Here is a 22,135-nt window from a genome sequence, read left to right on the forward strand (position 1 = left end):
AACTTGAGTTACATACCGATGCAAGTAAATTCGGGTATGGTGCTATTCTTTTTTAGTAATCTGATGATAACAAATTACACCCAATACACTATATGAGTAAAAAAACGACTCCTCAAGAGGAGAATTATTCAAGTTATAAACTTGAAGTATTGGCTATAATTGAGGCTTTGAAAAAATTTCTAAATTAGTTAGTGGGAAATAAATTGAAGCTAGTAACAGACTGTTCAGCTTTTCAAAAGACTATGAGTAAAAAGCAATTAACTCCTAAAATTGTTAGGTGGGCATTATTTTTGCAAGATTTTGACTATGAAATTGTACGTAGCCCAGGTAAACAAATGAAACATGTTGATTGTTTAAGTAGATATCCTAGTATGATGCATATTACTTGTGACGAACTAACCTCTAAAATTGTTACTAACCAGAAAAATGATGAATACATTAACTCTATTAAACAACTTTGGGAAAATAAATCAATTGACGATTTTGTGGTAAAAAATAATGTTTTATATAAACTTGAGAATGATACTTACTTGTTAGTGGTTCCACAACAAATGCAAACTGACATTATCAAATCTACACATGCTAAAGGTCATTTCAGTTATTAAAACTCTTGATGTACTTAAACAAAACTATTATTTTCCAGATATGAAGAAATGTGTTGAAAATGTTGTAAGTAATTGTGTTGAGTGCATATTAGTGAATAGGAAGGCAGGAAAAAGAGAAGGGGTTTTGATCCCGATTCCTAAAAATAATATTTCCTCAGATACTTACCATATTGATTTCACTAGTCCCATGCCTTCAATTAATAAAAACTAAAAACATATTTTCACCGTGGTAGACGCTTTTACCAAGTTTGTTCGGTTCTACCCAACCAAATCTACGACAAGCCTAGAGGTAATAGATAAGTTATAAGCTCAACAGATAACTTCTGGGAATCCTTCACGAATAATTACTGACAGAGGTACTGCGTTTACTTCAACAGATTTTGAGACTTATTGCCAAGATGAAGGTATCGAACATGTTAAAATAACAACAGGTACTCCTCGCGGTAATGGGCAAGTGGAAATAATGCATAAGATCCTCACACCGATACTGGCAAAACTATTGATAAAAGATCCAACTAAGTGGTACAAATTTGTTCCAACAGTACAGCGTACCATAAATTCTACAGTTTCTAGGAGCACTCAGATGACACCATTCCAGCTTTTAATCGGAGTGAAAATGAAAACAAAAGAGGACTTATAAATTCTGCAAATGCTGGAGAAAGAACGTATAGAATCATTTACTCAGTTTGGATCTGGTCTCAAATTAAGGCCCAAGTTCGTCGGTCCATACCAAATCACAAAAGTGAAGAAGAATGATAGATACGGTGTGCTAAAAGTCGGGAATCATGATGGACCAATAAATACTTCATCTATAGCTCACCACACGAAACCGTGGTCAGTAAATTAAAAAATTGTTGCTTATTTTTTATATTTTGCTTTCTCGTTCTTTTTCTTTTTCTTCAGCTAACTGTGTCTGAAGCTGTTCTGATAAAAATGAGGACATTTTGTTGTCAGGATCGCCGAATTATGTTGACTTTCAGCAACTTGGTGTAATATCTCAGAAGATTACATCATCATTCTTTATCATGTAATACTGAGAAGAAATCATGAGATACTACTTCCTAGTAGAGAGGCGCCAACGAGTCCCGAAGGGGAGGTCCCGATGGGAAACTTCCGAGTTTATAATTAAGTCTTGACTTAATACCATAGAACAATCTATTTCTTATTCACATGCATTTGGTCGATACTGCGCGAAGGAAGCTCTCACCAGTCATGTCAATAATGTTAAACTTATCCTTTTATTTCTATTAAATTGTTATGTTTGTTAAATTATCGTCGTTATTTCATCCAATGCTGCACTAACTACCATATATATATATATATATATATATATATATATATTGAATTTGAAAGTATTAAGTATAGAAATAAAAGCGTACATTTTGTTTGTAACAGCATTAAATATAAAATAAAATCTTACACGGTTTAATTAATCCATTTCTCTATTTTTTCTATGTTCTAATAAATATAGAACGTATTTTGGCAAAATCTAAATTTTATCAGTTTTGTTACAATTTTCAAGAAATGTTTTGGAGTGCAATATATAATTCTCAAAAAGTTTCTGAGAGTGGCAATACCTTACAAAACGATGCGATGCATAAAAAATTCGTGTTTCACAAAACAATCAAAAATTCAATCGCCGAAGATTCACTCTGAAGGGTAGTAGAACTTTTTAAATTTTTCACCCAAATGTTCAAGAGTTTCTTTATCTTTGAATATTCCTTTTGGGAGATAACCAAGTAGATCACTGGCATGTTCTTTCAGGAATCGAATCCTCTCTTCCTCAACCATTCTGACGCGTTCTGCTTCTACTTTCATCTGATAGTCCTGATCCGCCATTTCTCTAGACTTTTCAGCTGCTTTTTTAAGTCGGTTTTCATTTAACAGTGACTGTAAAACAAATCTAATTATAGTTATCTTTAAGAAAAAGTTTGTGGAATATATATATATATATATATATATATATATATATATATATATATATATATATATATATATATATATATATATATATATATATATATATATATATATATATATATATATATACACACCGAAGAGCCATTACATTATGACCACCCTCCATCTATAACAGTGGGCTCGCCCAGGTTTTAATGGTTTCTCACCCAGGAACAATGTTTTCATGGGCACATTGGGATCCATAATCTTTATAGAACAATCCCTGACGTCTGTAAGCTACTTGAACATAGTTGCACCCATTCATGGCAACAGTTTTTCCTGCGGGGGATGGTGTTTACCAACAGGATCTGCGCCATGTCATAAGCGTCGAATCCTCGAGGAACATTCCAGTAATTTTCAAGTCATGTCTTGGCCCCCAAATTCACCTGACCTTAATCCAATAGAGCATTTTTAATCCTACTTGGAAAACCAAATTCGTGCTGCCACGCTACACCCTCGCAATGTGAGGGAATTGCAGGACCAGTTGATGAGCGCTTAGTACCAGATACCTCAGACTACCTATCAGCACCTTGTGGAATCAATGCCACACCGGGTGCTAGCTGTTTTGAAGGTTAAAATAGGTCCTACATATTATTAGCAGGGTGATCATAATGTAATGGCTCTTTGGTATATATATATATATATATATATATATATATATATATATATATATATATATATATATATATATATATATATATATATATATATATATATATATATATATATATATATATATATATATATATATATATATTCCCCTTCCCCTTTTTCATATGTCTAAAATTTTTCTTTGTTTTGTCTTCATTTTGAACTTATATATATATAACGTCGATGCCGAGTGGAAGGATTAAGACAGGTCTTAGACAGGGAAGGAGGGTACAAAATGTATTTATTAATTATTAAGCAAAGCAGTCATGAAAGTGAGTACGAAAAGTTGTGCTTCTTGATTATATGTAAGGGAAAATCTTGCAAAGTAAATCCGTAAAATGTTTCAATTTAGGGAAAAGAGGGAAATCTTAGTAATTGTAATTGGTTTATCAAATAGGTCTCGATTCCCACAGAGAGTAAAGGGGGAAAATATCCTGCTTTTAATTGATGCATAGTTGATCCAAAAATAGATTTAAGGACAGGATGTGAATTTAAAAGTGTGAGAAAGTATTTCGATTAAATTAATAAAATAAAATAAAAGGATATTCAGAAAAGAACCAACATAAAAAGGTTAATTGAAGCTTTTTATGTTACATCCACCCTCGCCAAAAATGTTTAATTACAATCCAAAAATTTTAAAAATTATCCATTTGCAAAATCTTCCCTGTGGTAGAAGTACAATTAAAATGAAAAAAATCAAATTTGTAATGTTAACAATATATAAAAGTAATATGAATTATAAAAAAATTACATTTGAACTCAAGGTAAAAATTTTAACACAATTAGAAATCTGTTGTAGCATCATCAGTAAATTTAAGATTTTCATTTTCAACAGTTTTTTTTTTTTTTTTTTTGGACTTAACAGTTTTTTCAGTTCCAAGTCTTTTCATAACAGTTTTTTCACCATAAGAAGTATTCTTCATAATAATAACTCAATTTAAGTTAACTTTTCAATCATGATAAAAAATTATAAACATTTTTGAAAAAGTGTAAGTTAAAATGTAAGTAACACATAATACAAAAAACAGTTTTACAGGAAAAATTTCAATCTGGAATTAGTCTTGAGTATTGTTTACCTTGTTTGAAAACAAATAAAAATAAAAATGAGATAGTGGTTGTTACTCTGAAATCCAAGACTTCAGTATTGACTTCATTTCACTTTATTTATTATTTACCTTACATATTTGCCACTTTAATAGCAAAATATTTGAAAATTTCCTGAAGTTAGGAATTTATTTATTATCTTGGATTTGCACAATTCTGTCAACATAATTTTGACAATGTTACGCATCATTGTCACATTTAGTCTCAAGAATATTTGAAAATTCAAGACTATTTTCAGTTTTGCTATTTAAATTTTTATTTTTATGTCTATTTTTCGTTTTATTTTTCTTTAAATTCACTTTATTTACATTCTTGTTATTCTCATTTATATCTTTTATGTTCAAATTTTTCTTTTATTTTTTTAATAAATAATTTCTTTTAATTAACAAAGCTTTCAAATTTAATATGGTATTAAGGTAAATCAGTTTTTAAAATTTGACTGACCTAGCTATTTTCCTTATTTTTAATCTGAAGTGCAAGTTTGGTTAATTTGCAAATTACCTTTTGTTGGTTTACATTTATATCTCTCTTTCTTTTTGGACATAATTTTTTTTTCTTCAAAAATCTCAGTTCGGATATTTTTCAAAGTAATTTTTGTGCAGAGGTTTGGGTTTATTTTTAAAGTACTACTTGTGTTAGTATTTAACAAGACAGTTTTCTTAGTCACCATCGGGTAGTTGTCACTTTTATATTTTTATTTTTAATGTACTTTGAGTGTATCCGGATACTATACATTGTAAGTTTGTGTTTGGTCACTCTATCTCTATGTTGGAATTGACTCTCAGCCATAAGAAATTTTGTTTGCTTATGAAATGTCTGAGCTAGAACTGGGCTATGAACTAATTAACAACGTTGGACTCAAGCATTGATGTTTGGTTGCTCTTCACTTCAAATTCTAACAACAAGTATTTGATTCATTTTCCAAATTATTTGTATTAGTTTTAACATTTCTTGATTTAATTTAAAATTTCTGCCACACCGCAATTGCATTCAGGTATTAAAATTGAATTTCAATAATTATTGTAGTTGTATTAAGAAGTGAAAAATATTTTAATGGCATTTTCATATTAACCCTACACACTACAGTAAAATAAAAATATAAATTCAACTAATCAATAAATCATAGAAACTGTAACACATAAAATAATAAATATGAAAATAATTTTTTATGCCAATCAAAACAATCAATTCACTGAAAAAAAAAATTTCCCAAGAAAAAAAATTTCGAGAGTAAATACGATCAATGTATAAAAAATAATTGTTTCAATTGAAACATCATTGTTTCAATTGAAACAAACACTTTAAGTTTGTTGGCGGGTTGACGAGCGGCAGTGAGCAGGGGGCGGAGCCCTCTAGTGTATATATATATATATATATATATATATATATATATATAATATATATATATATATATATATATATATATATATATATATATATATATATATATATATATATATATATATATATATATATATATATATATATATATATATATATATATATATATATATATATATATATATATATATATATATAAAACACAGTCTGATTGCCTTAAGCTGGAAGAAAAATTGGATGTAAATAAGGATAGAAATAAAAATTTAAAAAAAAGATCTGAGTGATACAACAATGGAGAATGAAAGGAATCTAAGGTTTTGTTTAATACTAAATAAATTAAATTTTTTATCGTCTTTAGTTTATTAAAAACTTTAATTGCATTGAAATCTGAAAAAATTACATTTTGCTCTCTTTTTTTATTGATCATGATTCCTTAAAAATAAAAATTGAGGAGAAAGTCCCTAAATATGGCAAGATTGTGGCGACTTATTTTCTGTTCTTCTTTCCTCTGAACGCACAATAGATATACTCTACATAAAAAGAATTATCAAAATTTTTAATAGTTTAAACCTTGGTTTAAACATAACAAAAATCATAAATTTAACAAAAAGTTGCGAATTAGGCATAATTTTCCCACCTAGATGAAAACTATAAAAATCAACTAACAATTCCCGATTTCCGAATATTTTTAAGAGTCCATACAATACAATTTGGAGGAACGTTTTAAATATTAAAAAATTTTATCACAGACTTTTTAATCTAAGAAAAAAAAACTGTTGCTTTCCCTGATGTATATATTTTTTTGCAACTTTAGAAAGAGTTTTCTTATATAATGCAGAACAGATTTCCCTGTTAAGTATCAAGTTTAAATATTTATTTTGCTTTGACTTGGCGTTCCACTAGAGCTACAGTATGAAGATTCGAATGACAGATACAGAATGAAGATTCGAAAACAATACTGGATAATATTCTACATAATGCCAGAGGGAAAATAGTTGAAGTAACCACCAGGTCTCCACACAACGCTTGGGACTTTCCCCCCTTCGAAATCACCGGTATATTTTCAGAATTGCAATCAAACACACATCATCACGGGAAATCGAATCCTAGAAGAATACCGACTGCTATGAGAACAGTGGATGTAGCCAATGAACTTTGTCATCTACCACTTTTTTTAATTCTTTTTAAATTATAATTAGGTAGAAGTCATTAATTAACATTTTTAAAAAACTGAATTTCACGCTGAGTTTAGTTTAAGATTATTTGAATTGTTTTTGTTCAAATGATGTAATCCAGAAAATCTATTTGTGATTACATAAGAAAGCAGAGCTCCCTTGCGACAAAATGACATGAAAGATATCCAGTATAAGCTTTTGATAAAAGTATAAAGCATATTTAACGCAGAAATTCAACTTCCATCAAAGGGGATATAGATATAAGGAATTAACAACCAAAAAGTTTAAAAAATAAAAAATAGTTTGCTTGAAAGCTGAGGAAACATCAAATATTAAATGAAGTGAGCCAAACATAGTAGATTATTTTCTTATGCTACTTGAAAATCAAAAATTAATATTAGAGTGATACTTTATTTATATCATATTTTTAATTATAATTACCTCGACCTGATGTTTGTGTTCCAATTGCTTTTGTCTTCTCTTCTGAGCACCCATCTGTTCTAACTTATCTTCCTCATGCAGTTGCCTCATCATGCGTTGTCGGAATAACTCGTCCTCCTTTTTTTGCAAATCTATAAGTTATCAAAAATAATTTGAAACATTTAATATTAATAACAAAATTTAAATGAACTAAGGGGCTAAGGTCCCTGTTCGCTGACGCTCACCAGCCCCTATGATTGCTTCGCAATAATTGCTGTTTCTTGGCATAATAAGACAGTTGGATTTATTCAACTGAAAAGAACACTTCTGCCTCCACGTCCAAATATTTCCCTTATGATACTTATTAAGATTTATAAGTGGACGCAAATCATTTTTTGAAAAAGCATTTAAAATTAAAAGTATATTATTATAACAAACTTGGTGAGTTCACAACTGTCATTTAATATTTTGGCTTACAAAATGGACGTATGTATTTTAAATACAATGTTTGCGTTAATCAATTGGTGCAAGAATCTGAAATTTAAGTTCTAAATCATGCAATGAGTATCTTTAACCGTAATTCATAATAGTATATTAATGAAATATGTAACAAAAATAATGATTTTAAAAAGGTTAATAAGATCAGACACCGATTTAAATAACTTTACATTAAAATTTAACGTAGAATTACGTTATTCTAATAATAATAATGAAAATAAAAACAATCCTCCTAAACTCTTAATTTAGAAAACAAACAAAATCAAAAGCGTAATATTAACAGTAGAGGTAAATACCTTTAAATTAGGAATGCAAAGGTATTTATAGGAAAACAATAACTTTATGACTTATATAAATTTTATGGTGATGGCGATTAATGTGGTAAAACTGGATCTTACCGTACCATGTGATTTTTCGGTCAATAAAAATGCACCGACAACAATGGAAAACTGTGATACCATCATTAGATTTTTACATATAGTTAGATACCAAAATACTTTATTGCGTTTATAACTACTGTAGACTGTAATTAATCCAGTAGTTATTGAAAGAAATTGTATTTTGTAATGCCCTAGCTATTTTTTATTTATTTATTTTGTTGACAAAAGTTTGGTATATTATTATAAATGAAAATAACTCTTCTCTGTTCGCTTCTTCTCTTTTTTGAGGGAAGAAAATTGAATTTCTTCTATACATTCAAGTGAGGCATCAATGTAATTTTTTACGTTGAAACGAATGGGACCAACCTGGAGACGATCAGACTAATAGTTTAGAAGTTATAAGGGTTTTATGTGCAAAAATTACAAATTGTATTTATTTGCGCATTTGACATAGTTATCTAAACATGTGAGGCACGCAATCTGAGAAATCTGGGGAAAGGCAATGTAATCTGAATGTAAATGTAATCTGGGAAATGGGATTCTAATAGTTTGGTCTAGAGTGTTGTCAAAAGTTAGGATCCCTTAATATTAAATTCAATATTGGCGTATTTCACCATAGTTGGAGAAATTTTTTGAACACAATTATAAAATTTATTTAACCAAAGCTAATTAAATGCAAAAAATGATTTTAATAAGTATTTATTATTTTTATTTTTTTATTTAATAATAGTTGAAAAAACTTTAGAATTGTAGGGTACCAAAATTTTTACATCATTCGAAAGAATGCATTTTTATAACGTAAAATAGAAAATTTGAACGAAAAAGGTCAAATAATTTTTGAAAAATCAAATTTTAAAAATGCTTTTTTAAAATTTCATATACAAGAAATTATTTGAAAGATTGTGCTTAAATTTTCCATCTTGTAAATTAAAATTGCACTCTTTACAATGATTTAAAAATTGTAGACCTAACAATTTATAATTTTTGTCCCGGTCCCTTTATTGATGCTGAAATGTTCCCCGCTCTCTAAAAGGAAAAAATTAATTCTTCAAAGGCATTTAGTCACTGGCTGTTTTTTACTTAAGCATTTTTTTTTTTTTTTTTTTTTTTTTTGGTAAGGGATTTTTTTCTCGAAGCTGATTTTTAAATTTTTAGACTTTGGATAGATGACTAAATACGTATTTTTGTATTCTCTTTTCTGTTTAAAAAAGATAAGTGCGTGTACTCTCTGTCTGACTAAAGAACTCTCTTCAGCAGTCATGTAGAGCCGTGACTATGGCTACGAGGTCAAACTATTTTTTATCTGAGCTGTATGGTAAACATTTAGGACAGTCTTTGACTCGAATTGATGAACGAAGTAACGAAAACTTCCCTTGAATGAAATACACTTTTTCTTGTTTTTATAACAGCAGAGAGTAGTGGGTGGAGTTCTTTGGTTCGACAGACAGTACAGCTGACTCGGGGGAAAAACATCAAACTAACCTTCCTTTTGCCTCTTGACTTTCAACTGCATATCATAAACCTTTTGGAGATCTTTTCCGATTTTTTTTCGTTTCATTTCTTCCTCTCGAAACCTTTCCCTTTCTTCTTCTTCTCTCTCCTCTATCGCCAACTCAGTGCGGAGTTCATCCCATTTCATCTTCTCCCGACATATTTGCTCCAAGAAGTCTAGAAGTTCCTCTTGTATCTGCAGTCGCTGCTCCAGCTCCAATTGTCTCTTCTCCTCCTGCCCTTTGGCTCTCAATTCCTGAGCCTTTCTGTATTCGTCCACTTTCAAGTTCTCTGACATCTCCCTTAGCTTCTCTCGGGATCTCAACTCCTCTCTCACCATTAGAAGTTCCGACATCTGGCGGCGGAGCTCATTTTGTTTCTGTTGAAAAATGCAACGAGAATTAATGTCTGTTTTGAATTTACATTACACTACATTTACAAGACTGATAACAGTTTTTTGACGTCACAAGCCTGAAAAAAAGCTCGTTATATTTACACCATTCCTGAAATTAAGAACTTCATCTTACAAGGATAGGCGAAAAATGACCATGCGTCGTAGGAGCCAATTTCGATTCCCGGCTTGACTCAGAGTTGTCCTGACTTGATAATGTGAGCCTGAAAACAGACTATAAGAGTATCGGAAGTAAAAAAATTTTTTTATTTCTTTTTATCACGAACTGGCTCCGAGTAAATGGGGAGTTCAGTAAACTCCTGACTCAAGCGTGGATTGATTGAAATTAAAATCACCAGGTAATTAGGGATAAGCAATTGAATTTAAAATGTGCAATAAATAAAAAAATGAGAAAGTAAAATGAAAACAATGAGGGGGGACATTCACGAGGGCGACATTTTCCTTTTACTAAAATTTGACTTCTGTTACCTCAATCTTTGCTCTCGCTTCCTTCAAGTCCTCTTCCTCTATTTGTCTTTTCATTTCATCAATGGCGGCTCTTTCCCTCTCGGCCTGGCCATCGTCAGATGATTCTTGCGTTCTTTTGAATCGAAGCTGTTCATCTAATTCTCTGTGGTATTTCTGTTTCGCTCTCATCTCTTGAAAATCCTTGTCTCTTTCTTCGGCCTCCAGAGCGGCTTTCTCTTTCGCTGATATTTCTGCCAAGTGCTTTTTCTGTTCGTCTTCAAGCTCTCGTAGAGCATTCTTTTCAGCCATTTGTAGTGCCTGCTCTCTGCAGACGTCTGCGGCTAAGATCATTTTGCGCAGATTCTGGAGTTCCGGTGCATTCTTCCATAATAATTGACGAATCTTCTCTTCCCTCACTTTGTTTGATCTTTTTTCCCCTATCAATTAACAATATATATATATATATATACATACACAGCAAAATAAATACAAAAATACACGAAGAAAATTAAGAAAAACAATAAGTTTCATTTATTGCGCATAAGCTGCAAGTAAACAGAACGCAAGTAAACAGAACTCATTAAATAAGTTCCAAATGAAGATGAAACAAATGAAAATTATAGAGATATGAAAAAGCGTGGGGGGGGGGGGAGAAATAATAATGAAAAAAAAAATAACAAACAACTGATTCAAAAAAAAAGAAGAAAAAAAAAGATGGAATTTTTTTAAAAAAACCGGAAAATAAAAGATATAATCTATTCATCAGCCCACACGATTATATCTACAAAAAAGAGTGCTTTCTGACATTGTATCAATATAGCCAAAGCAAAATATATTAATACAATAGTGTGAGGAGCACTCAAAAAATTTTTCTTACAAAAATTACGACAAATAAAATAGAACACAATAAATAAAATAACACGCAAAAACAGAAAATAAAATAAAAGGAAAAGAAAAAACAGTATAAAACAAAATCTCTAAAGCGAGTAGTGAAATCAGATGTACTTACATGAACGGGAAATTTTTCAAGAATGATTTAAAAATATTTTCGCAACAAGATTGCAAGATTACAAAATATGAAAACAAAAGCGCAAATTGAGTGTAACTAGAGGAATTTAAAGTGCCGTTTTTACTGTATTGCTGAAGTGATTTGTTATGCTGTGCATTGATTTGTTAGTTACCAGGGATGGGCCCGAAATGGATGTGCGCAAGGTAATATTATACTGGATAATTTAAAAAGTTGAGCATAAATAATTTTAGAAAATAAATAAATATTTATCTAAGAAAAAATATAAAATAGAAAAGAGAAACATAAATTGCCTGTTTTGCAAATAATTTTAGCCACGGATTTGCCTGAAAAGGATTTGCTCATGGAAAAATTATATAAATTATTAAAGAAAAAAAAAATTAGTAGATAATTTTAAAACGGATTTGCCCGAAATGGATTTGCACATGGAAAAATTAATAAAGAAATTTTTAGTAAATAATTTCACCCACGAATTTGCCCGAAATGGATTTGCACATGGAAAAATTATAAAAATTAACAAAGAAAAATTATTTTAGTAGATAATTTTAGCCACGGATTTGCACATGGAAAAATTGTATAAATTAATAAAGAAATTTTTAGTAAATAATTTTACCCACGGATTTGCCCGAAACGGATTTGCACATGGAAAAATTATAAAAATTAACAAAGAAAAAAGTTTTTAGTAGATAATTTTAACCACGGATTGGCCCGAAATGGATTTGCACATGGAAAAATTATCTAAATTAGCAAAGAAATTATTTAGTAAATAATTTTGGCAACGGATTTACCCAAAATGGATTTGCACATGGAAAAATTATATAAATTAACAAAGAATATGTTTAGTATATATATCCACAAAAATATACGATTAATTCAATGATTTTTTGTAAAATTTTATTACTTTAGTTGGGTATCCATTGTTTTTTTTATCAAATTTTGAAAGAGTTTATCGATTTGTTTTTTGGATAAATAAATATTACTACATATTCTTTTAATTCATTTCATTTCATTAAAAGTGGTATTGAAATAGATGCTCCTAGAAACATTAGAATTCAAAGTAATTAGCTTATTAATATTAAAATCATTTCTTTTATCGCATAAATCAACAAAACAGATATTTTCAACTTTTATAATACCTAAATCCAAAAAATTGAAATTAATATTATCATTATGATTACGAAGGAAGATTAATTCCTCAGGGTAAATATCATTTAATAAAATAGTAAAATCTTGAAAATTAAAGATAATTAAGTCATCAATATATCTAAAAACAAATTTAATACTAAGAGTATAATTTTTTTCATAATAATGCAAAAATAAGTTAGCTAAGAGAGATGAATAATTAGATCCTTGTGGTATTCCATCAATTTGAAGAAAAATATCCTTTCCATTGTAAAGATAATTAGTATTAAAAAGACAAACATTAATCAGAATTTCCCAATAATCAAAATCGCAACAAAGGATATTTTTAAAATCACAGTAATAATTCAAAAGGACATCTTTTAGTTTAGAAAGGGGAATGCTATTGAAAAGATCCTGGAAATCAAAAGTCGCAATAGAATTAATTTTATTATGTTTAATGAAATCTAAAATCGGTTGATTATTAGTGATAATCCAAGAGAAACCTTCTTTAGTAATATTGTTAATAATTTTATTTAAGTAGTTAGAGAAAATGGTGCCAGATTTAGTTAGATAAGTATTAGATCCACATGTGATAATTCTAAATTTTACAGGAATTTTATGAAATTTAGGACTGATAATTAAGTAAGGAAATTGTATATTGCTAATTTTAATTTTGAATCTCTTATAAAAAGCTAAAAAATTTTTAATAACAATATTATTATTGAAATTACTAAGTTTAAAATTTTTACTATTTTTTAGCTCCGTATTTATTTAAGTAGTTAGAGAAAATGGTGCCAGGTTTAGTTAGATAAGTATTAGATCCACATGTGATAATTCTAAATTTTACAGGAATTTTATGAAATTTAGGACTGATAATTAAGTAAGGAAATTGTATATTGCTAATTTTAATTTTGAATCTCTTATAAAAAGCTAAAAAATTTTTAATAACAATATTATTATTGAAATTACTAAGTTTAAAATTTTTACTATTTTTTAGCTCCGTATTTAAAAGTCCAACATAGAATTTTTTACAGAATATAGCATAATTATTGTTAGCTTTGTCTATGGGAGTAATTACAAAATTTTTTGAAGTTGCTTAATTGATTGAACAATATTAGAAAAATTTGTTGGATTGTTGGAAAAATTTGTTGGATTTGTTCTATTTTATTTGTTGTAATTTTTGTAAAAAAATTTTTTTGAGTGCTCCTCACACTATTGTATTAATATATTTTGCTTTGGCTATATTGATACAATATCAGAAAGCACTCTTTTTTGCGGATATAATCGTGTGGGCCGATGAAAAGATTATATCTTTTATTTTCTGTTTTTTTTTAAAAAAAATTTCATCCTTTTTCCTCTTTTTTTTTTTTTTTTTTGAATCAGTTGTTTTTTTTTTCTTCATTAATATTCCCCCCCTTTTTTTATATGTCTATAATTTTCTTTTGTTTTATCTTCATTTTGAACTTTATATATATATATATATATATATATATATATATATAAGTTCAAAATGAGGAGTAAAACAAAGAAAAATTATAGACATGAAAAAGAAAGGGGGGGGGAAATAATAAGTTAAAAAATAACAAACAACAGTTTAAAAAAAAAAAATGATGAAAAAAAGGAAAAACCAGAAAAAAAACGGAAAAAAAGATATATATATATATATATATATATATATATATATACAGTACACTCTCGATTATCCGTGCTCATTCCGGAATCACACGAAAAATATAAAGAGAAACATTTTAAAGATTAAAAAAACTTTATTCATGAAGTTATAACACTACCAAATTTTTGGAAGCAATATTCGTTAGTGGATTGAAGTATATCGAATATTAGCAGCATGGTCAAAGGTAAAATCGTCTACTTTATCTCGATCTTGGAGAAAGATAATATCGCTTGATGAGCAATCTTCTTCAGATGTTCAAGAAAAATATGATAACAAGAGTCTCGAACAAGCAACAGAAATCTGAGGTTTCGAAATTCTTGACGAAGAAGGTTTTGAAGATCGGCCTCAAAGTGATGCATGTGAGCCTGACTTCCAGTATTTGACAGATGAAGACATCTTTATGTTGTTAAATCAAATAGTGATGATAGTAACTGATGCGGAAGATGTAGTAAATGAGGGAAATACAATTTCTATTTCTGCTGCTCTGTGGAAATTTTATTAGATTATATGGAGGATTTAATTACGGTGACATTACTGCGGTTCGTAAAACATGTGTAAAACATATGACGAAGACGCATTACACAATTTTTTAAAAGGAAAATTCCTAGTTTGATGTTATACAGCATGCAAATACCAGTGACTTTTATATTTTTTGTACTGATATTGATTTTTTTCTCTAATTAAAAGAGTTTTCGGATTATCCGTGTTTTTCGATTCTCCGTGCTCCCTGTGCCGGTGATTAACCCAGATAATCGGGAGTGCACTGTATATCTATCTATCTATCTATATATATATATATATATATATATATATATATATATATATATATATATATATATATATATATATATATATATATATATATATATATATATATATATATATATATATATATATATATATATATATATATATATATATATATATTAATTTCCAATTCAGTACCGCCAGAGTTATTGATTTGCTATGGGAACTTGGAGAACTTTATGACCCACAGATTTAACGTCCACCATTCAACATTTACTACACGGGAAGTCTTCGACAGGCTAAAAACGAACACGTGATCTCTTGGACATGGGCACAACGTCCTACAAACCAGGCTATCTCTGCCCACAAACAATAGAATATTGTACTTAATACAATTGTATTTTTTAAGTGCAACTTTCATTAACTTTTGTTATAATTTATAAACATTATTACTTAATCAGATTATTAAAACATTTGATTAATTTCCAGCTATAAATAAACTTCATAATTTAGACAGAGTTGAAGTATTTTTGACAGGCAAATGTATATTTTTTGCAGTACAACTTTAACTATAAAAATACTTCAGTTATTTTCGACTAATGTCAAGTAATTTTTACAAAAACTTTTTTTAAAAAACGTTTTAGCTATTGTCTACAAAATTACCGTAGTTTGTAAGGAGTGACTTTAAAATCCTAAATGTAAAAAAATATAAAGCCTTAAATCCGGAATTCTGCAGTAAATTTGAAATAATTATACAGTGATTGTTGCAAAAATTTCTTTTTTAATGAATCTGCATAAATGCTACATCTATTTACTTGTAAAAGTGGAAAAGTTTTCGGGCAATCAAACAGCTTTTGATGATTTCAAACTCGCCTTCTTCGTGAATAATTCGTCAACCATTTATGACGTTTTTCTATTAAATATTAACTTTAGATTATTAACTTCTTAGATTTTGTTAAGGATTCATGTTAATAATGACGATAACGCATGTACAGTGGGCAAAAAAAAAGAAGAAAAAAAAAAAGATATCGCCTGAATAACTTTCGTTCTAATGATCGGATTTTCACGCACTTAATGTCAATCTTAATGGTTTCTGTGGATGTTTCAAATATGATAATCATTTGTTGCTAATTATTAATTAAGTTACGAAATCAGAAATCAAAAGCATACTTTCTCTAAATATCAATATATATTTTTTACATATTTGGATTCTTAACCTACAAAATATAGGGGGTAGTCGCAATCTGGAAAATGTGACCCTAATAGTTTAGTCAGGAGGGCGGATGAAAGTTTGGTCCCCTTAATGTTAAATTCCCTTTGTACATTTTTAGACATATCTTTAAGATTAATTGAGCAATTTCAAATAAATAAATTGCACCTACTCATGAAACCCATTTAGCCAAAGCTAATTTCAGGCAAACAATAGTTTTTAATAAATATGTACGATTTCTTATTATTTAATTTAATTGTGGATGAAAAAATTTTGAATCTATTTTTCTACTGCAAAATCTAATATTTCAACTTTTTTTATTCAGTAAAAGCCCAGAAAAATTAAAATTAATTTTTTTTTTTCAAAATAATTTGGTGACAATGTATAAATATTTAAATGGGGCGATTAATATTTAAATATGATTAACTTGCATGGAACTTGACTTCCACACGCGTAACTTAAAATTTCATCCATATTTCTTTCGCTAATAACCGATTGCTAATCCTTTTTTTTTAAATAATAAAATACGATGTTTCTTTTTTAGTCGTCTAAAAATGTATTCGTAATTTAATAGAGAGATTTGAATAAAAAATTTTATTGAAAGAAAAAAAACATTTTATTGAATAAAACATTTTATTCAACGAATATTGAGTTTTATGAAAGTCTGTTTCTGATAGAATGTGATTATACATCTGCTTTTTTTTTTCAAATCTTATTTTCAGTAGGTAATTTTATTTCATTTTTGAATAATGGATACAATTTCAATAATATACATACGTAAGCATTGATTTGGAATAATATATTCATCAATTTCTACCACATATATATTTGATAATTATCAAGCAATTTCAAGTTAAATGGAGGTAAAAGTTTTATAACAGGTATCGTTATATCTTCTTGAATAAAATTGCAATATCAACGATGATTATGTGAAATCGTGTTTTAATATTTCATGTCACTACAAAGAGAATAGAGCTGCCGAATACGTAGCCAACATTTTTAAACATCTTAAAATTTCTCAAGATGTTATATATCGTCTTAATCTTAAAATAAATTTTTTAGTGTTCATTTTAAGATTTCAAGATTTACAATTTTTTAGTGAAGTGTTTCCCAGGACAGTTTTACAAGTTATTTAATTATATTTTTCTGATTTTTCAAAATTTTAATTTTTACGTAACCACGTAGATTATTTTTTCAATAATATACTAATCTATATTTTTAGTATTTTGATTTATGCTTTTCTTTGAATTAAACGTTCGTTTTTAAACAATTGGCAAGTTCTTAATAAAAGAAAGCTTAGAATTGTTGATTTTAATTTAATATACTTTGTTACTCGCGTTCAAAAATCCACGTCACAAAGTCATTTATGTCTGGCTAGCTCTGAGAATAAGCCCTCGAAACATGTAAACTTTTAATACGATCGTCATTTTTTTTGAAGCAAATGTTTCGTGCGCTGAAAAATGAGCAACTATTTTCAACATTTGCCAGGCGTGAATAGGGGCAACTAAAGTAATATGAAAATTAATTAAAAAAAATAAAATTAAAACGTCAAGCTTCTAAAAGAAAAGGGAAGATAAAAGTGAAAAATAAACTTAGAAAAGTCGCGGTAGCCGAGAGTGAAACAGAGAATGAATACAGTGCAGGCCACATCGGACAAAATAGGTGCGATTAGAAAAACATAATAGATATATCCATTATCAAAATTGCGATAAATCAACTATATTGCCGTACATTCTTGGAATCTTGGGCATAAATTCAATTTCGAAAATGTCAAAATTCTTACCACCCCTGTCATATCAGTTCATCCCCGATAATCTTGTTTTATTCATAATCAAAGCAGATGCCATTGCTAACGAAATGAGTTCCATACCAACTTTGGATACTGCTTGAAAATGCATTTCACCTTGATTTGACTCTCTCGGTCAATGCGGTTTATGTTGTTTTCTTTTTTTAACCTCTATTTTAATCGCAATTTCACATTTTCTGTTTCGAATCACTTTTGTTTTCCTCATTCCGGTCAGGCAATTTTTGAGAATGGGCGTACATTTTTGAGCTCTCGAAATATGCCGACGTTTATTATCAATTTCATATTTTTTGAAGCATTGAAGTTTATATCAACAATCTGCTTAATGTTAGGAATTTAAATATTACTGTATTTTAATAGTTTTATAACTAAGTTTATTTTTATTCATTTAATATTTGTTATTTATTATTATTTGTTTTTTTTACTTATGTTATGGTTAGGGTTTAAACAATATTAAAATAAAATTAATATGCTTTTTTAATTCGAATACTAAACTAGAACTATTTCAGAACCAATAGTAGACTTATCATTTCGTCTAATCAAAATAATTAAACAGTAATTAAATTTATTAATACAGGTTTTAAGCGACTTCATATCGAACTATTTTACATAATTGAATCTGAAAATAAGTATTTAATCTCAGATTTTTTTTAGCTTCAACTATAAACCTCTCCTTTAGATATTTATAAATTTCAGTCTGTTTCTGAAATTTGATGGAAATAAATTTCGATCATTTAAAGCGAAATACCTTTTTCATTATTCAAAAATGAACTTTCTTAGAAATTAAATAAAATAACTTTGTTTAAAAAACGATTTATAGTATTTTCAATTGAACATAAATTAGCAAAAGATCTATAGAACTGCTGCTAAATTTATTACGATGTTACCACCAAAAGAAATTTATAATCAATCAATAATCCGACGTTTCTCCTCGCCTTGTTAAAACAATTAAATTTAACTGAAGCTTTGTCCTGGATGACATCACATATTTCTATCGTTTCCTGAAAGCTACGAGAAGAATTTATTTCGAAAAAGAATTGATCGTCAGTTAAAATTTTGATCATTTTCTGACTAGATGGAATGCGCAAATATCAGGTAGAAGTCTCTGCCTGATTGCAATACAAGTTACAATCATAATCTATATAAATCCTTTCCATATAAACAAACTACTAAAAAAAACTAAAATAGCATAAAATAATTAACTGAAATTAAAAAATAAAAAAAATACCACGTTTTTTAAGCGCTTGAAAAAGGTAAAAATAGCTCTATTTTTTGAAGCCTGCTGCAAAACCTAAAACTCCAAAAAAGCTAAAGCATTTACGAGTCTCTTTTTATGCGAGACCCGGAGAGACAAAAATAAATTTTTTTTTCTTTCTTAGTCAACTTGCAAAACGTCGCTTTTTAATTTAATATGCTATTTTTTGGCTCATATTTTTTAAGGACTGACTTTTTTGTATTGCTACTCAAAAGAAGAGAATAAAAATGGTAGTTATTTCAGTTTTGCTCCATATACTATATAAAATGAGATAGAAAAATACAAGTAAAATGTTTGAAACAGATTCCTCATCTCAAAAGTATTATTAATTATTTTTTTAAATATCAGTCTTTTAAATATTTCAAAATATGATGATATTGGTTTTAAGGTATTATATAAGACTTGTGCATATTTAACATTAGTGTAATGAAGGCATCCAATTTAAAATAAATAATTTTCATTAAACATCTGTTGTCAGTTAGACTTTGTTCACAATTTTTTGTTGAATTAAATGTAATATAAATGTTTCATCCTTGAAGAAAAACTATCGTTAATGTTTCCTAAACAGATGCAAAATATTTCTTTAAAAGCGTTTAATGTTATAAATATAAAATAGGAAAAAGTGAGAACATGAGAAAAATTGCAGAGAATGCATAATATCATAATAGCATCAAAAACTAACATAAGAATAAAATCAAAGTTTAATTTGCTAAAATAACAATAATAAAAATTAAAATCTATCGCGAATATATTGTAATAAAAACAATTGATGATTTCAATTTAAGCAATTAATAATCAATTAAAAGAAAAGTAAAAAAAGAGGGATTTTTGCAAAATTAAAATTTTGAAATAAACACTATACATAAATGTTGAAATGAAATAAATGAAAAAAAAATTGCAATAAATCGTGAGAGCACTTTACGATGAGTGTCCCGGAATCAGAAGTCTTTTGACGAAATAACCAAAAGAGCCAACCAGTGTCTCCCCCGATTCACTTACCTAAAAGTTTAATTTATCAAAGCCTTAGAAATTCATGATAATTCTCTCCCTGAGGCGATTTATGACTTAAAATTAGACAAAGTAATTCATTGTCAATTCACTGGGTCATAGAACGAAGCAAATGTAAAACAAGCGGCTATTTTTTAGGGGATCAAATGACTTCTTGGGAAGTGAGGGATGCTTTAGGTACAATTAAACGTAATTATTTAATTCTTGTAAACACTTTTTTGCATACAAGTTTTTTTTATATGCTCGTTTTTTCCCTTGATCACAAAATAACGGAATTATATTTTTTGGAAATAAAATAAAAATAATTATTTCCAAATATAATGGGTTTTAACTTCCCAATAATAGAAAGAAATTCGACCCTCAAGAGGGATAAGAAGGTTAAAACCTCAAAATTTCCTCTTTTTTCTACGTCACTGTATGTAGAAATAATATAAGTAATAAAAATAATAAAACTGTTGAATTTACTTTGATCCGGTGAACCGAAAAGTGCAAAAAAAAGTAAGTAAGAAAAAAGAAAAGAAGTTCTATAAATATGACATGGAGTTCAAATAAATAAGGGGCCGTACATAAGTCACACTTGGAAGAGAGGGAGGTGTTTGTGAAATTGTGACAAGGGGGAGGTAGCTACAAGAAGTGTGACTAAGTATATTTAGTTTAAAAGCATTTGAATTCTGCAAATTAAGTATAATTTACATTATTTGGTTACATATTTTTTTTAAAATCAAAATAAATACATGTCTAGTCATTATTTTCGTTATGCTCACAAATGTCATTTAAACACATAAAGTTAACAAATAAACTTGAAATATGATCTAAAACATAATAGTCTGAACCTAGGCCTACACCTATTGGAGCCTACATCTATCTCTCAAATAGTCTTGGATATTGGGGGGAGGGGGAGAAAGCACGTAAAAAAGTGTGACATCAATAATGAATGGCCCCTGAGGGGGTATTCTTATTTTACTCTTTGTGTGGAATAAAATAGCTACTAGATACTATAATATTCAAATTATAATAACTCAGCTTTGGAACCTTTTATAATCAAATGCATTTGTAATAGATCTGTACTACTATTCGACAAAATGAAATCATATTTACTTACCCACTTCTTTACTGAGTGATTTTTCAGACCGTTTAATATTCTGATTACAATAAATATCGATGTGAGATTTCGAAGCAATTTGTAATTTATTTATTTCATTTTCACCACAAGAAAAATAGTCTGGAATGCTTCTTTTCTGATCTAGTTGACGAAATTTTTCTTGTAAAGCCAAATCTCTTTCTTTTAGCAACTTTTCCCGCTGCTGTTGTATCTGGCGATCGCATTCTTTAAGTAATCCTAACATATCTGTGATGAATTACGCAAATGAAATAATATATTAATCAATTTTAAAATGATGTAATAAAATACTTATCTTGAAACTTTGTTATGCAAAGATCTTTTAAGATGAGTGCCTAACGCTTGATTGAGAAATGGAAAATAGATTACTATAAAATTAATTTTTGTTAGTTCAAATTAATTTTCGTTTTTAGAGTTAACTATTAAGCTTTAAAGTTGTTTTGAGGATAGTCAAGTGCGGCGAGCTCTCTGCTTATCGCTTATAAAAGTTGTTTTTGACTTGCCTTGTTGTTTACACACAGTTGCTATGCCTTTTTGGTTGTTAGGTGATGGCTTGCCATTCACGACTTCTGATATCATGCTTATAACAACCACAAAATTTCTTAAAATTTTTCTAAAAATAATTTCTTTGACGATATATTCAAAGCAGGCATTGGGTTAATATAGATGTATATTAACAAAGAAATG

General features: G+C 28.5%; 1 protein-coding gene across 1 annotated transcript; it reads right to left on the minus strand.

The window, feature by feature from the left end:
- Window positions 1-2,082: 2,082 nt before the first annotated feature.
- Window positions 2,083-22,010, minus strand: LOC107441138 (meiosis-specific nuclear structural protein 1). The gene is made up of 5 exons (XM_016054290.5): window positions 21,431-22,010; window positions 10,505-10,920; window positions 9,616-10,003; window positions 7,277-7,407; window positions 2,083-2,495 (listed from the first exon to the last, which is right to left on the minus strand). The coding sequence occupies exons 1-5, from the start codon at window positions 21,672-21,674 to the stop codon at window positions 2,253-2,255; spliced, it is 1,422 nt and encodes a 473-aa protein (XP_015909776.3). The 5' UTR covers window positions 21,675-22,010; the 3' UTR covers window positions 2,083-2,252.
- Window positions 22,011-22,135: the final 125 nt, after the last annotated feature.

This window comes from Parasteatoda tepidariorum, chromosome 4, assembly GCF_982258835.1.
Source record: "Parasteatoda tepidariorum strain Cologne lab strain chromosome 4, Ptep-v5.0, whole genome shotgun sequence".
NCBI classification, from domain to species: domain Eukaryota; kingdom Metazoa; phylum Arthropoda; class Arachnida; order Araneae; family Theridiidae; genus Parasteatoda; species Parasteatoda tepidariorum.